The 15,730-nt window shown below is 56.4% G+C and overlaps 2 protein-coding genes and 1 long non-coding RNA gene across 4 annotated transcripts in view; all 3 read right to left on the minus strand.

Moving 5' to 3' along the window:
- Nucleotides 1-390: 390 nt before the first annotated feature.
- On the minus strand, nt 391-1,190 carry LOC108531117 (uncharacterized). The gene is made up of 3 exons (XR_001886068.1): nt 1,101-1,190; nt 889-966; nt 391-741 (listed from the first exon to the last, which is right to left on the minus strand). It is a non-coding gene; the product is annotated as an uncharacterized LOC108531117 (long non-coding RNA).
- A 4,750-nt stretch (nt 1,191-5,940) lies between these two features.
- Nucleotides 5,941-10,717, minus strand: APOE (apolipoprotein E). Of its 2 annotated transcripts, none has more exons than XM_017874389.1 (5): nt 10,580-10,717; nt 9,744-9,809; nt 8,157-8,349; nt 7,067-7,544; nt 5,941-6,327 (listed from the first exon to the last, which is right to left on the minus strand). In XM_017874389.1, the coding sequence occupies exons 2-5, from the start codon at nt 9,784-9,786 to the stop codon at nt 6,088-6,090; spliced, it is 954 nt and encodes a 317-aa protein (XP_017729878.1). In that variant the 5' UTR covers nt 9,787-9,809; nt 10,580-10,717; the 3' UTR covers nt 5,941-6,087. The 2 variants fall into 2 exon arrangements, with proteins under 2 accessions (XP_017729878.1, XP_017729877.1); XM_017874388.1 differs by having other exon boundaries at nt 5,941-6,312; nt 7,052-7,544.
- A 2,053-nt stretch (nt 10,718-12,770) lies between these two features.
- Nucleotides 12,771-15,730, minus strand: part of TOMM40 (translocase of outer mitochondrial membrane 40) — a 15,157-nt gene continuing 12,197 nt past the window's right edge. The window contains exon 10 of the mRNA XM_017874387.1: nt 12,771-13,428. Within this exon, the coding sequence (XP_017729876.1) occupies nt 13,289-13,428 (140 nt within the window). The 3' untranslated portion in view covers nt 12,771-13,288. The remainder of the gene's footprint in view (nt 13,429-15,730) is intronic.

A 15,730-nucleotide genomic window follows, 5' to 3' on the forward strand; every position in this document is an offset into this window, starting at 1 on the left:
AGCCCAAGCTGGAGTGCAGTGGTGCGATCTTGGCTCACTACAACCACCACCTTCCGGGTTCAAGTAGTTCTCCTGCTTCAGCCTTCCAAGTAGCTGGGATTACAGGTGTGCACTACCACGTCCGGCTAATTTTTTTTTTATTTTTTTTTTTTTTTTTTTTTTTTTTTTGAGACAGAGTCTTGCTGTGTCTGCCAGGCTGGAGTGCAGTGGTATAATCTCGGCTCACTGCAACCTCTTCCTCCCGGGTTCAAGTGATTCTCCTGCCTCAGCCTACCGAGTAACTGGGACTACAGGTGCGTGCATCCATACCGGGCTAATTTTTTGTATTTTTACTAGAGACGGAAGTTCACCATGTGGGCCAGGCTGGTTTCGAACTCCTGACCTCAAGTGATCTGCCCGCCTCGGCCTTCCAAAGTGCTAGGGTTACAGGCGTGAGCCACCCTGCCCGGCCAAAAATTTGTTATTGGAACCCCCTTAGGATGGGATCCCGGGATGGATAAGGAGATCTTTGGGGATCATGTGGTTAGAATGGGGAGGATACTGGAATGACCGCGTGGGGCTCAAGCCGCTGGGAATTGCCTTACTCAGCACTAACCCCTCCCAGAGCCCCCCATCCCGCTTACCCACTTTCAAGGCTGTAGAAGCAGGACAGCCAATCCCAGAGGTGTGGGCGTCAATACGTCATCGGTTGCTAGGGCTCTCCTGGGCAGATTTGGCGCCTGCCGAACAGCCTGGGCGAACCTGGAGACCCACCCGACCACGATGGGGCAACCACGACCCAGAAGGGGCCCCAGAGCTCTCAGAGGTCCTCTAAGCCGGGACCCAGGCCTGTAGCCACCTTCACTCTTCCAAAAGTCCAACTCCGCAATTCTCCCGTCCCACTTTTACCTTCCAAGACCATCGACAGAACCACCACCAGGACCGGGAGCGACAGGAAGAGCCTCATGGCGGGGCCGGAGGGGCACTCTGGAGGCAGAGGGAGGGGTGCAGGAGATCAGTGGCACCGTCCTCCCTCCCTCCTTCCCACGATCCCCTCGTCTCCTTTTTTTGAGTTCTTGCAGAGTGGAGGCTGGTGTCCCTCCCAAGCACTCAGCACCAACCTGAATCCTTCCTGGAGGGCCGGTGTGGGAGGTCCCGGCCCGCAGGACCTTTATCAGGCTGGGGAGGGGGCGGGGCAGGTTGATGTCGATCTCCTCCTCCTGAGCCTGCCTCCCTCTGTCCACCCACGTTTTTCTCCTCTGTCCCTGGCCCGTGGGCGTTGGGGTCAGGTGGGGTCCTGGGCACTTCCCTTAGCCCCAAAGCCCCTTACGGGTTCAGCACTCTCACCTCCCAATCTTCCTGACTCTGGGGGGTCCTCAGACTACCATAGTCCCTTTCCCCACTCAGAGGACAGCCTCGTCCTGTCCCTGTGGACATCTGCCCTCAGGGGCCTTCCAGTAATAACCCTGTGATCGCGACCGCCCCTCATTCACACCATGTCCCTAGACCACCTCTTTCCCCCACTTCCCCTCTCTTAGCAAGCCTCCTCAGCTCCAACAGCTTTTCCTTTATGTTGCTGGGGTCTCAGCTGGCCCCGCACTCCTACCCTGCGTGCCACCTCCAATTTCTTTCAGACCAGCCCTTGAAGCACCTCAGACCACCCTGATATTCTCTGGGCTCTTAAGTTGATGGTTCTGTCTCCCTTTTTTGTGAGGGGGTCTCCTTAGCTGGACGACACTGTAAATACCTCACCTGCATTAGCCAGGTGTAGTGGCTCATGCCTGTAATCCCAGCGCTTTGGGAAGCTGAGGGAGGATCGCTTGAGACCAGGAGTTCGAGACCAGCCTGAGCAATATAGGGAAACCTCATTTCTACAAAAAAATTCAAAAACTAGCCAGGTGTGGTGGCACATGCCTGTAGTCCCAGCTACGCAAGAGGCTGAGGTAGGAAGATTGCTTGAGGCCAGGAGTTCGAGGCTGCAGTGAGATATGATTGCTCCACTGCACTCCAGCCTGGTGGGACAGAGTGAGACCCCATCTCAAAAAATTAAAACCCTCAGCTGAAAAGTTCTGAGTGTACGCCCCTTCCTCCCTTCCACTGGGCCTCAGCCGCTTTGCCTGACTACCTCCTCCCAACACTTTATCTGCTCTTATTCACCCTCTGAGGCCCCTCCTGGCACCAAGCCTGCTTCCCCCCATCACCACATCCGTCCCCCAAGGCTGGAGTCCAATTCCTTCCCCACCAGCTGCCTTTGACCGCCAGTGACCCTGGCAGCTGGTGGGGAGGGTGTCCTCGGCCCAGCCTCAGACTCTAGGTTGGCTGGCCTTGTGCCCCCACAACCACGTGTCAGCCTGGCGGTAGGGGGATGGTTGTGAAAGGGACGGCATAGACAAGACCCTGGCAGGATTGCAACATCCCTCTGGCCAGTTCAGAGCTTCCAATCCCTGTCAGCCCCAGGGGCCCCCCTACTTCCCCAAATGAGCCCAGCATTCCCTAAACATCAACCCAGATGTCTACTGCCCTGACCCCACAAGAATGGAATAACAGTGCTCCTGCTTTTCCAGCCTCATTCTCTCCTCTGCTATAGGGGTTTCAGTTTTCTAGATGGGGAAACTGTCGCCCAACCAAGAACATCCAGTAGGGCTCAGTGAGGGGCAAAGATGGAGGCTACTGGCTGGTTGCAGTGGTTCATGCCTGTAATCCCAGAACTTTGGGAGGCCGAGGTGGGCGGAACACTTGAGGTCAGGAGTTGGAGACCCGCCTGGCCAACATGGTGAAACTCCGTTGCTACCAAAAATTCAAATGTTATTCAGGCATGGTGGTGCGCACCTGTGGTCCCAGCTACTCAGGAGGCTGACGCAGGAGAGTCGCTTGAACCTATGAGGTGGAGGTCCCAGTGAGCCGAGATTGTGCCACTGCACTCTAGCTTGGGTGACAGAGTGAGACTCTGTCTCAAAAACATAAAAAATAAAAAGAAGGGGCTCTTTGTCCTTCTCCTTCCCAGGCTCCAGGATGTCTCTCTGGATTGTTGCTGGATCAGCTCCTGTCCCATACAACTCCCTGCCAGCCTTTGTTCTGGAACCTCCTTCCCATCCTTGTATCACCTCTGGATCTGACTGGGGATGTGGTGAGATAGGGTGCCCTGTCTGCTTAGACGTCTTCATAGGTCGGCTGGGCGTGGTGGCTCACACCTGTAATCCGACCATTTTGGGAAGCTGAGGCAGGAGTATCTGCTTGAGCCCAGGAGTTTGAGACCAGCCTGGGCAACATAGTAAGACCCCATCTCTAAAACAAATTTTAAAATATGGCCGGGCGTGGTGGCTCACGCCTGTAATCCCAGCGCTTTGGGAGGCCGAGGCAGGTGGATCACCTGAGGTCAGGAGTTGGAGACCAACCCGACCAACATGGTGAAAGCCCGTCTCTACTACAAATACAAAAATTAGCCTCGTGTGGTGATGTGCGCCTATAATTCCAGCTCCTCGGGAGGCTGAGGCAGGAGAATTTCTTGAACCTGGGAGTTGGAGGTTGTGGTGAGCCGAGATGGTGCCACTGCACTCCAGCCTGGGCCACAGAGTGAGATTCTGTCTCAAAAAAGAAAGAATTAGCCAGGTATGGTGGTGGGTGCCTGTGGTCCCAGCTACACAGGAGGTTGAGGCAGGAGGGTCACTTGAGTTGGAGGCTGCGGTGATCTATGATCGTGCTACTGCACTCCAGCATGGTCGACTGAGCAAGGCACTGTCTCAAAAAAAAAAAAAAAAAATTCTTATAGGTGAGAACTCAAGGTTCGACTCTTCCGGTGGCAGATGTGACTGATGCTGATCCCCTCATTGACATCTGGGGAAACCGAGGCTCTGAGAGGGTGCTGCTCCAGCCCCTGGACACACGGTGAATCAGCAGCAGGCCCAGAGGACCAGGACCCCTGCCTGTGAGCACACTGACCCTTCCCCTCCTCACTCAGCCCTGGTGAGTCATCTCCAGGGGAGGGGAGCTGCCTCCTGGTGGGTGATCAGAGCAGCGCCAGGGAAACCACCGAGTTCAGGATGTGCAGGAGCCAAGGCGGGCAGAGGGACATGCAGACATTGCAGCTGGCCCAGGAGATACAAGCTCAAGTCCTGGCCTGTCCCCCGTTGGTGGGAACCCTCCTCCCCGTCTCTGAGAACTGAGGGGGTGGGAGGGGAGGAGAGTGCCGGCGGCTCCTAGGCTTCCGTCCAAGCTTCCCCTCTCTGAGCGCCAGCTCTCATCTCAGCATGGGCCTGGTGCAGACTTTGACAAAGGAGCCGCTCCCTTCTCTTCCCAGCCTGGACTCAGTACCCAGTAGGCTTGTTGGGAAACATGAGGGGTGGACATCACAACTGGAGGAAAGGATAGAGAATGAGGGATGGTCTGGGTGAGGTGGTTCATGCCTGTAGCCCCAGCACTTTGGGAGGGTGAGGCAGGCAGATGACTTGACGTCAGGAGTTCGAGACCTGCCTGGCCAACGTGGTGAAGCTTTGTCTCTACCAAAAATACGAAAATTAGCTGGGCGTGGTGGGACACCCCTGTAATCCCAGCTACTCTGGAGGCTGAGGCAGGAGGATCTCTTGAATCCGGGAAGTGGACGGTGCGGTGAACCAAGATCACACCACTGCATTGCAGGATGGGCAACAGAGCGAGACTGTCTCAAAAAAAAAAAAAAAAAAAAAAATGAGGGTTGGGCAGGGAAGCCCAGTTCACAGCGGGTGAAGGGACAGCTAGCTCAGAGGGAACTGGAGAAGCAGAGGGCTCAAACCAAACCGAGCGCTGGAGCGAGAAACCCAGATGAAGGGAGTTGGGGGTAGAAACAAGCAGGCCAGGGAGAGAGAAACCGTAGGAGGAAGAGATAAAAGATAGAGGTGGAGGAAAACAGGAAGCCAGAGTCTCCTAAGGAGAATAGGGAGACAGAGGGGCGGGGCGGGGTGAGGGGTGGGAAGGAGGTATCAGATAAGACTGGAGGAGAGGAGGGAGAACAATGACAGCAGAAAAAAATAAAAATGGATTCATAATAAAGGCACCAATCTCAGGTCATTTGGAGTTGCAACTCTGAGGAACAGGTATTAGGTTGGGCAGGCCGGGCACGGTGCCTCACGCCTGGAATCCTAGCACTTTGGGAGGCCAGTGGGGGAGGATCGATTGAGTCCAGGAGTTTGAGACCAGCCTGGGCAACATAGTAAGACCTTGTCTCTAATAATAATAATAATAAAAAGCGGGGTGTAGTGGTGCTAGCCAGTAGTCTCAGCTACTCAGGAGGCCATGGTGGGAGTATCGCTTGAGCCCAGGAGTACCACATCAGCCTGGGCAACAAAGCCAGACCCCATCTCCACAAACACACACACACACACACACACACACACACACACACACACTCCACAAATTAATCCTGGTGGTGTGCACCTATAGTCTCAGCTACTGGAGAGGCTGAGGTGGGAGGATCACTTATCACTTGAGTCCAGGAGGTGGAGGCCGCAGTGAGCTGCGATGGCGGGTGACAGGGTGAGACTTTGTCCCCCCCGCAAAAAAGAAAGAGGGGCAGAGGCCAGGCATGGTGGCTCAGGCCTGTAATCTCAGCCCTTTGGGAGGCTGGTGAGTGGGTCACTTGGTCAAGAGTTTGAGACCAGCCTGGCCAACATGGTGAAAGCTTGTCTCTACTAAAAATACAAAAATTAGCTGGGTGTGGTGGCATGAGCCTGTAATCCTAGCTATTGAGGCAGGAGAATCGCTTGAACCCAAGAGGCAGAGGTTGCAGTGAGCCAAGATTACGCCACTGCACTCCAGCCTGGGTGACAGAGCCAGACTCCATCTTAAAAAAGAAAAAAAAAAAAGGCAGAGAGAAAGATACAGACATGCAGACACAGAGAGGAGGCAGCTGAGAACTATGTGGCCAGTGTGCGGGCAGAAAGAGAAACAGGCTGGGGCTTAGAGGAAATCACACAGGGAGGCCAGCACATGCGGTGAAACTTGGCGAATCTTTATTATAAACTAGGGCCCACCCCAGGAGGACGGCTGGGGCGGGGACAGGGTCTCCCGCTGCAGGCTGAGCGGAGGCAGGAGGCACGGGGTGGAGTCGGGTCACATGGCTGTAGGCCTGGGCGTTCAGTGATTGTCGCTGGGCACAGGGGCGGTGCTGGCGCCCACGGCAGCCTGCACCTTCTCCACCAGCCCGGCCCACTGGCGCTGCATGTCTTCCACCAGGGGCTCGAACCAGCTCTTGAGGCGGGCCTGGAAGGCCTCGGCCTGCAGGCTTATCTGCTGGGCCTGTTCCTCCAGCTTGGCACGCACCTCCGCCACCTGCTCCTTCACCTCGTCCAGGCGGTCGCGGTTCCGGCTGCCCACCTCCTCCATCCGCGAGCGCAGCCGCTCACCCCAGGCCTGGGCCCGCTCCTGCAGCGGCTGGCCGGCCAGGGAGCCCACAGTGGCGGCCCTGAGACAGGGTCTTGCTCTGTCACCCAGGCTGGAGTGCAGTTGTGTGATATGGCTCACTGCAATCCCTACTTTCCAGGTTCAAGCTATAAGTTCTTCTCATGCCTCAGACTCCCAAGTAGCTGAGACTACAGGCTTGCACCACCACTCCTGGCTAATTTTGTATTTTAGTAGAAATGGGATCTCGCTATGTTGGCCAGGCTAGTCCTGAACTCCTGGGCTCATGTGATCCATCCGCCTCAGGCTTCAGTCTCCCAAGAGCTGGGATTACAGACATGAGCCGCTGCGCCCAGCCCTGATCTTTTTTTTTTTTTTTTTTTTTTTTTGAGATGGAGTCTCGCTCTGTCACCCAGGTTGGAGTGCAGTGGCGCAATCTCGGCTCACGGCAACCTCCACCTCCCGGGTTCAAGCAATTCTTCTGCCTCAGCCTCCCAAGTAGCTGGGACTACAGGTGTCCACCACCACGTCTGGATAATTTTTGTATTTTTTAGTAGAGATGGGGTTTCACTATATTGGCCAGGCTGGTCTCGAATTCCTGACCTCATGATCTGCCCCCCGCCTCAGCCTCCCAAAATGCTGGGATTACAGGTGTGAGCCACTGCGCCTGGCCCCCTGATTTTTTTTTTTTTTTTTTTTGGGTCCGGCTGCCCACCTCCTCCATCCGCGCGCGCAGCCGCTCACCCCAGGCCTGGGCCCGCTCCTGCAGCGGCTGGCCGGCCAGGGAGCCCACAGTGGCGGCCCGCACGCGGCCCTGCTCCACCAGGGGTCCCAGGCGCTCGCGGATGGCGCTGACCCCGCGCTCGGCGCCCTCACGGGCCCCGGCCTGGTACACTGCCAGGCGCTTCTGCAGGTCATCGGCATCGCGGAGGAGCCGCTTGCGCAGCTTGCGCAGGTGGGAGGCGAGGCGCGCCCGCAGCTCCTCGGTGCTCTGGCCCAGCATGGCCTGCACCTCGCTGCGGTACTGCACCAGGCGGCTGCGCACGTCCTCCATGTCGGCGCCCAGCCGGGCCTGCGCCGCCTGCAGCTCCTTGGACAGCCGTGCCCGCGTCTCCTCCGCCACCGGGCTCAGCTGTTCCTCCAGTTCCGATTTGTAGGCCTTCAACTCCTTCATGGTCTCGTCCATCAGCGTTCTGCAGCCGAAAGAGCGGGAGGGTGTGCGCACGGGGGGAGGCGAGAAGGGCTGGGATAGGGGTGGGCGAGATGGGGATCAGCCAGAGAGACCCGAGAAGGAAGAGAGGAGAGTCTCCTAAGGAGAACAGGGAGAGACAGAGGGGCAGTGAACCAAGAGAGAAGGAACGGGACAGAGGCAGAGACGAGACAGAGACAGACGCAGACAGCAGAGGCAGAGACGAAGAAAGAGCCAGGAAGCCGGGCAAGGTGGCTCATGTCTCTATTCCCAGCACTTTGGGAGGCAAGGTGGGAGGATCGCTTGAGCCCAGAAGTTCAAGACCAGCCTGGGCAACACAGTGAGACCCCATCTCTCTGTGTCTGTATAAAAGAGCTAGTGAAGAACAGAGACAGAGCCAGGACGAGTGTGAGAGGCTGAGTCAGAAGGGAAGAGGGAGAGACAGAACTGAGAATTCCAGAGAGCTAAAGCCAGGAGTCAGAAATGGGAAGAGGAAGCTAGAACCAGCAGAGACCCAGGACCCCCAAGACTTAGTGGCAGGGGCAGCATGAAACCTGGACCTGGGGAGGTATAGCCACCCACCAGGAGGGTCAAGGGCGGGGATGGGGACACTCACGTCAGTTCCTGGGTGACCTGGGAGCTGAGCAGCTCCTCCTGCACCTGCTCAGACAGTGTCTGCACCCAGCGCAGGTAATCCCAAAAGCGACCCAGTGCCAGCTCCCAGGGCTGGCCGCTCTGCCACTCAGTCTGCTGGCGCAGCTCGGGTTCCGGCTCTGACTCCACAGGTTGCTCCACCTTGGCCTGGCATCCTGTGTGGAACAAGTTGAAGGTGGTTCAGGTTCCTTCTGACCCCGTCCAGGCACCTAGTACCTAGGGGCACACAGAAGGTGCTCCACAAATGCTGCTTTGGAGCCATGGTGGGCAGGGTGAGGGGGGAGTCTGTTTAATCACTTGAAAAGCGTTATTTATTTACAGACAGGGTCTTGCTCTGTCACCCAGGCTGGATTGCAGTGGCCTGAACATGGTTCACTGCAACCTTGACCTTCTGGGCTCAAGCGATCCTCCTGCCTCAGCCTCCTGAGTAGCTGGGACCATAGGTGTGTGGCACCACGCCTGGCCTATTTTTGTATTTTTAGTAGAGACAGAGTCTCACTATGTTGCCGAGTCTGGTGTTGAACTCCTGGGCTCAAGTGATCCTCCCACCTTGGCCTCCCAAAATGCTGGGATTACAGGGGTGAGCCACCGTGCCCAGCGGAAAAGCATGTATTGAGTGTCCTTGTGTGCCCCAGGCAGGGCTGTGTGGGGTGATGGAGAATAAAGATCACAGCTGTGTCTGGTATTCTAATGCAATGCATTAGAAGCCTCTTAACTCCCAGCCAGGCGCGGTGGCCCACGCCTGTAATCCCAGCACTTTGGGAAGTTGAAGCAGGCAGATCACCTGAGGTCAGGAGTTCCAGACCAGCCTGGCCAACATGGTGAAACCCCGTCTCTACTAAAAATACAAAAAAAGTTAGTCGGGTGTGGTGGTATGTTCCTGTAGTCCCAGCTACTCCGGAGGCTGAGGCAGGAGAATGGCGTGAACCTGGGAGGTGGAGCTTGCAGTGAGCCCAGATCCAGCCACTGAACTCAAGCCTGGGAGCCACCGCACTCCAGCCTGGGCGACAGAGGGACTTCATTTCAGGACTTCATCTCAAAACAAAACAAAAACAAACAAAAAAAACCCTTCTAACTCCTATATTAAGGATGGGGGAGGCCAGGCGCGGTGGCTCATGCCTGTAATTCCAGCACTTTGGGAGGCCAAGGCGGGCAGATCACGAGGTCAGGAGATAGAGAACTTAGCCAGGCATGGTGGCGGGCGCCTGTAGTCCCAGCTACTGGGGAGGCTGAGGTGGGAGAATAGCGTGAACCCGGGAGGCGGAGTTTGCAGTGAGCTGAGATCCGGCCACTGCACTCCAGCCTGGGCGACAGAGCGAGACTCCGGCTCAAAAAAAAAGCAGGGGGGGAACCGAGGCTCACAGAACGTCAAATCGCTGTTCTGAGCCAGAAAGCAGCATAGAAGCCTCAGACCTAGGCTTTCCCCTCAAGGGGAAGACAGACCAGCAGAAGAAGAGGGGGCCCAGGGTCTGCCTGAATGGGGCCAGGAGGTTGAGGTGAGGATGAGAGGAGGAGGAGCGGGGAAACCGAGCAAGCCCCGCCCCCATACCTGCCAGGAATGTGACCAGCAACGCAGCCCACAGAACCTTCATCTTCTTGCCTGTGATTGGCCAGTCTGGGGAGGGAGAAACTGTCAATCAACCGCCAGTGAGGACTCCTCCCACCCCCAGCCCGACCCCAACCCGGCCCCACCCCAGGTTAGCCTTCCAAGCCTTGCTCCATTATCTGCAACAGCCTAATCCCAGCACAAACAGTTACCAAGCCGCCCCCAACCCATTCCCTATTTAACTCCCTCCTGGTCTTCTCTTATCTTCCCATCCCCAGGTCGGCCTCCATAGTCAAAATTCCATCTTTCTCTCCCGGGGTTCAAATTCCACACCCCTCCCCCTCCCCACCGCCGGTTCCATCTCAGTCCCAATCTCGCATTCCTCATTCTCCCTTCACATTCTAAGCTCTAACCTCACATTTAAGCGCCGTTTTCCATTTATGAGCTAATTCAGTCCTCATTTTAAAGTTCTCCAATCGACGGCTAGCTACCGTGTCGCTGCCCCTGGCTCCCCAGTTATGGAGATCTGAGGACACTGGGGACACCCAGTAGGTGCTCGATAAATGACAGTGACAACTCGTGGGGGTCCTGCTGTGGCTTAGCTCCTAGTCCAGCTGCTCTCCCCACCCCACCTTCTAGCGGGTCGGGTCGTCTCTGCTGCCCAGCCCTTCCCAGGTCCAGTCCCCTGCTGCTGGCCTCACCCCCGCTCCTCCTCTCCCCAAGCCCGACCTCGAGTAGCTCTCCTGAGACTACCTGGAGGCCAGGGCTTCCCGAGGTCCCAGCTACATCTTTCTAGAGGCCCCTGAGCTCATCCCCGTGCCCCCGACTGCGCTTCTCACCGGCTCCTGGGGAAGGACGTCCTTCACCTCCGCTGGGGCTGAGTAGGACTCAAGGATCCCAGACTTGTCCAATTATAGGACTCCCCCTGTCCCGCCCCCTCCTCCAGGGATAGGGCGGGCTGGGCCAGCCCCCAGTCACGAGGTAGGCTGTTCTCCCCCTGCCCCAGGCACAGCAGGGCAGAGGGAGGAGGTGGGGCATAGAGGCCTTTTGACCACCCCCCCCAGTCCCCAGGAAGGGAGGACACCTCGCCCAGTAATCCAGACACCCTCCTCCATTCTGGGGGCCAAGCGTGGAAGGGGAATGTGCAGGCTGTTGCCCAGAGTCCTCCTTCCCTGACCCTGTCCTTTCCTGTGCCTGGATGAATGCAATCTGGAGAGGGGGCTGGGGATCTGGACTCCTGGATCCCAGAAAGAAAGTAGGGCTAGGGGGCTGGACAGAAGTGGGATGGGAGGGGCTGGGCGCGGTAGCTCACGCCTGTAATCCCAGCACTTTGGGAGGCCACGGTGGGCGGAATACTTAAGGTCAGGAGTTTGAGACCGGCCTGGCCAACATGGTGAAACCCCATCACTACTAAAAATACAAAAATTAGCCAGGCATGGTGGCGGGCGCCTGTAATCCTAGCTACTTGGGAGGCTGAGGCAGGAGAATCACTTGAACCCGGGAGGTGGAAGTTATAGTGAGCCGAGGTCTCCCCACTGCACTCCAGCCTGAGCAAGAGTGAGGCTCCCAAAAAAGAAAAAGAAAAAAAAAAAAAAAAGGAAAAAAGAAAAGAAAGTGGGGCTAGGCGACTGGACAGAAGTGGGATGGGAGTGGGGTGGGAACAGTGTGGTGCATCTGCTAAAAGTCTAGGCTTTGCGAGTGGGACCTGGGTTTTAATCATAGCTTCCTCTTTAGTTGTGACCTTGAGCACAGGGGACCCCCCCCCTCCCCACGTGTGAAATGAGATTCCAGCACCTCCCCCTGGCTGCCACAGGCATTGTGGTTTCCAGGGTCTTGAGGTTGTGCTTCTGGGTTAAGGTTAGGATTCTGGAGTCAAACTGCCAGGGCTTGAATCCTGACTCTGCCAGTTGCCAGCTGTGTGACCTTGGACAAATGAATTGTCCTCTCTGAGCATCGGGTTCCTTTGCTCATCAGACTGGGAAAGCAGCGGCATGGATGTTTGGTGACAAGCTAACATGTGTATCGAGCACGGAGGACAGCCTTGGCACAGTGATCCTGTTAGGGCTAGCAATGGACAGGCCACAGTGAGCGCTCAGACGCTGTCACTTTCCTAACAGCCCTGATATAAATCCCAGATGTTTCAGAGGAGAAACCCGCGGTTCAGCAGCGAGATGAATGGCAAAGTCACACAGCAAGAACTGGAGGGGGTGGGATCAGAGGATTCTGCGAGTCAGGGGAGGCTGAACTCCTGGTCCTGGTAAGGAACCCCCAGCGCCGGGCCGGGCCTGTTTGCTTTGGCTGGCAGGGGGTGGCTGAGGTGGCTTCTGTGGGTAACTTGGGGTCAGCTCTACTCAGCAGCCTCCCTCCCTAGACCCTGGGGGCAGACAGGGTTTCAGTTCCCGGAGGCACGGGAGTGGTGCTGGTGGTGTTGGGTGTCAGCTGACACCAGCCCTAGGTTGGCAAAATCCAGACAGCACTACGTCCTCAGACATAGGTGACCCAACCCCCATGGCTGCATAAGGAGCCTAGTCTGGCCTAGGCCCCTCCTCTCATGCCTGCAAGTCCTTGAGCCCCTTCTTCCCGACACAGCAGTTCCTAGTACCCTAGTTGTTCTGAAGCTGTTCCAGTAGCTTGAACCTTCTCCCAGCTCCCTGCCCCCGTCTGCACTCAGAGACAGTCATCTCTGCTGCTGCAGTTTGCAGGAACAAAGTCTTCTACAGTCACTATGGCCAGGTCAAGCTGGGGCAAGTGACCTTGAGACCCTACCCTCGGGCGAGAGAAAGCCCAAGGTGTCCGCCAGCAGGGCAGATGTTCCGGATGGGGAGACTGCGATCCCGGGCCTCGCTGCGCCCCTCTGGGCCGGACTCAATGCAGCGTCAAGCCAGGCAGTGGTGCGGCTCCGCAGCTTTCCGTGCTCCGGCCCTCTGGCGACCCCTGCAGGCGGCTGGGGGAAGGTCAGGGCGGCCGGACTCCCGATGAAATGCTCCAAACAAGCCAAGCACACTTGAGAAAACGGAGGCCTCCTATCTTTTTTTTTCCCCACGTATATTTTTTGTTGTTTTTTGTTTTTTTTCTGTAAAATGTCCCGGTTCTTCCATAACTTATAAACATGATTTATACCGAGGAGTAGATGGGAAAGTGGACAGGGCAGGGTGGACTGACGGGATGGGGAAGCTCCTCTCGCTGCCCCCTCGGGGCGGGCCCAGGCCCTTTGGAGGATGGGGACGCCAGGACACTCCTCCCTGAGGTTGTCTGGCCGCCTCTGCCCCTGGTGCTCAGAATCCTGCGTGCCCCTCAATTCCGGAATCCTTCCCGGGACCCCAGGCCCACTGGGCACACTGCCCCTAGTACTCAGAATCCCGAAGCGCCATTCCGTTCCAGAATCCCCTCCTCAGCTGCTGGGGTGGCGGGGTCCCTCCTTTCCGATGTCCCCCCCGACCCCCAAGGGGGGAGGGAAGGGAGGGGGGCTCAGGTCTCCCCTCTGAGGCAGGGGGAGGTGGAGGTGGAGGTGGAATTGGAAGGGTGTGGAAGGCGGGGGCCAGGAGGGCTCAGCCGATGGTGAGGCCAAAGCCACACTGGAACTTGTTCTTGCGGTGATTCAGGAAGGCCCCGAGGGCCAGTGTCAGGGGCAGGGGCGGGAGCTTCTTCTCCAGCGTGGCACCCACGATCCAGTTGCTGTCCACAGAGCCTGCAGGGAAGAGCTGAGGTGAGAGGAGTGCCAGCTTCCCACCATATCCATGCAGAGTTCCTGGCCACCCTAGATACCAGTCTCATGCTGACAGCTTCCAGACCTCCAACCAGACTGCTCCTGCCACCCAGAAACCCCATCACACCCCCAACAACTTCACGCTGGAGCAAATGTCTCACTCCTCCTCTGCTCTCCACTCAGTGACCCCTGCCCTCTGAAAAGCCCTCCAGACCCCTGGGTTCCCCCAACCTAGTCCTGCCCACTCTGGGGATGGATCTGTTCCTCCCGCTGAGTTCCGTGAAGACAGGGCTGGTCACTGCTGTGTACCCAGCAGTGCACAGCAGGAGGCTCAAACACCCAAAAGTCTGTGAGCCACAGATACCCAAGAAGACTTAAGACTGGACATTGGGACTATGGCCAGTGAGCCTAAGATGAGGTTCTGGATTTGGCTGTGACCTTGAAACCTCTGGAAGCCTCCATTTCCACTAATGTAAGATGAATGGGGGAAGGCTGGATGCTTCCAAAGTGCCTTCTACCCTGGCTGGGTGTGGTGACTCACACCTATAATCCCAGCACTTTGGGAGGCCAAGGCTTGAGTCCAGGAGTTCGAGACCAGCCTGGGCAACATGGTGAAACCCCGTCTCTCCCAAAAAATTCAAAACAATGAGCCGGGCCTGGTGGCATGCACCTGTGTTCCTAGCTACTCAGGAGACTGAGGTGGGAAGACTGCTTGAGCCCGGGAGGTGGAGGCTGCAGTGAGCTGCAATTGCACTGCTACACTCTAGCTCGGGCGACAGAGGGAGACCAGTCTCAGAAAAACAAGAGGGTCAAGTGCAGAAAAATAAGAGGGGATGGGCAAAGCTCCAGCTCGGCCCAAACACTCATCAGATGCTCCACCAAAATTTTTTTAAACATTTATTTACTTATTTCATTTTATTATTATTATTATTTTATCTTTTATTTTTATTTTTATTTTTTTTTGAGACGGAATCTCGCTCCATCGCCCAGGCTGGAGTGCAGTGGCCGGATCTCAGCTCACTACAAGCTCCGCCTCCCGAGTAGCTGGGACTACAGGCGCCCGCCACCTCGCCCGGCTAGTTTTTTGTATTTTTAGTAGAGACGGGGTTTCACCGTGTTAGCCANGCAGGGAAGAGCTGAGGTGAGAGGAGTGCCAGCTTCCCACCATATCCATGCAGAGTTCCTGGCCACCCTAGATACCAGTCTCATGCTGACAGCTTCCAGACCTCCAACCAGACTGCTCCTGCCACCCAGAAACCCCATCACACCCCAACAACTTCACGCTGGAGCAAATGTCTCACTCCTCCTCTGCTCTCCACTCAGTGACCCCTGCCCTCTGAAAAGCCCTCCAGACCCCTGGGTTCCCCAACCTAGTCCTGCCCACTCTGGGGATGGATCTGTTCCTCCCGCTGAGTTCCGTGAAGACAGGGCTGGTCACTGCTGTGTACCCAGCAGTGCACAGCAGGAGGCTCAAACACCCAAAAGTCTGTGAGCCACAGATACCCAAGAAGACTTAAGACTGGACATTGGGACTATGGCCAGTGAGCCTAAGATGAGGTTCTGGATTTGGCTGTGACCTTGAAACCTCTGGAAGCCTCCATTTCCACTAATGTAAGATGAATGGGGAAGGCTGGATGCTTCCAAAGTGCCTTCTACCCTGGCTGGGTGTGGTGACTCACACCTATAATCCCAGCACTTTGGGAGGCCAAGGCTTGAGTCCAGGAGTTCGAGACCAGCCTGGGCAACATGGTGAAACCCCGTCTCTCCCAAAAAATTCAAAACAATGAGCCGGGCCTGGTGGCATGCACCTGTGTTCCTAGCTACTCAGGAGACTGAGGTGGGAAGACTGCTTGAGCCCGGGAGGTGGAGGCTGCAGTGAGCTGCAATTGCACTGCTACACTCTAGCTCGGGCGACAGAGGGAGACCAGTCTCAGAAAACAAGAGGGTCAAGTGCAGAAAATAAGAGGGGATGGGCAAAGCTCCAGCTCGGCCCAAACACTCATCAGATGCTCCACCAAAATTTTTTTAAACATTTATTTACTTATTTCATTTTATTATTATTATTATTTTATCTTTTATTTTTATTTTTATTTTTTTTTGAGACGGAATCTCGCTCCATCGCCCAGGCTGGAGTGCAGTGGCCGGATCTCAGCTCACTACAAGCTCCGCCTCCCGAGTAGCTGGGACTACAGGCGCCCGCCACCTCGCCCGGCTAGTTTTTTGTATTTTTAGTAGAGACGGGGTTTCACCGTGTTAGCCAGGATGGTCTCGATCTCCTGACCTC

This window comes from Rhinopithecus bieti, unplaced genomic scaffold (assembly GCF_001698545.2).
Source record: "Rhinopithecus bieti isolate Rb0 unplaced genomic scaffold, ASM169854v2 scaffold_7888, whole genome shotgun sequence".
In the NCBI taxonomy this organism is placed as follows: Eukaryota; Metazoa; Chordata; class Mammalia; order Primates; family Cercopithecidae; genus Rhinopithecus; species Rhinopithecus bieti.

What these genes read in the sequence shown, in the direction of transcription:
- APOE (XM_017874389.1), bottom strand. Translation starts at nt 9,786, where the DNA reads ATGAAGGTTCTGTGGGCTGCGTTGCTGGTCACATTCCTGGCAG. An exon ending in GCTGGTCACATTCCTGGCAG is followed by an intron (nt 8,350 to 9,743) that starts GTATGGGGGCGG and finishes TGTTCCACACAG; the next exon opens with GATGCCAGGCCAAGGTGGAG. An exon ending in CAGGTCACCCAGGAACTGAC is followed by an intron (nt 7,545 to 8,156) that starts GTGAGTGTCCCC and finishes TTTCGGCTGCAG; the next exon opens with AACGCTGATGGACGAGACCA.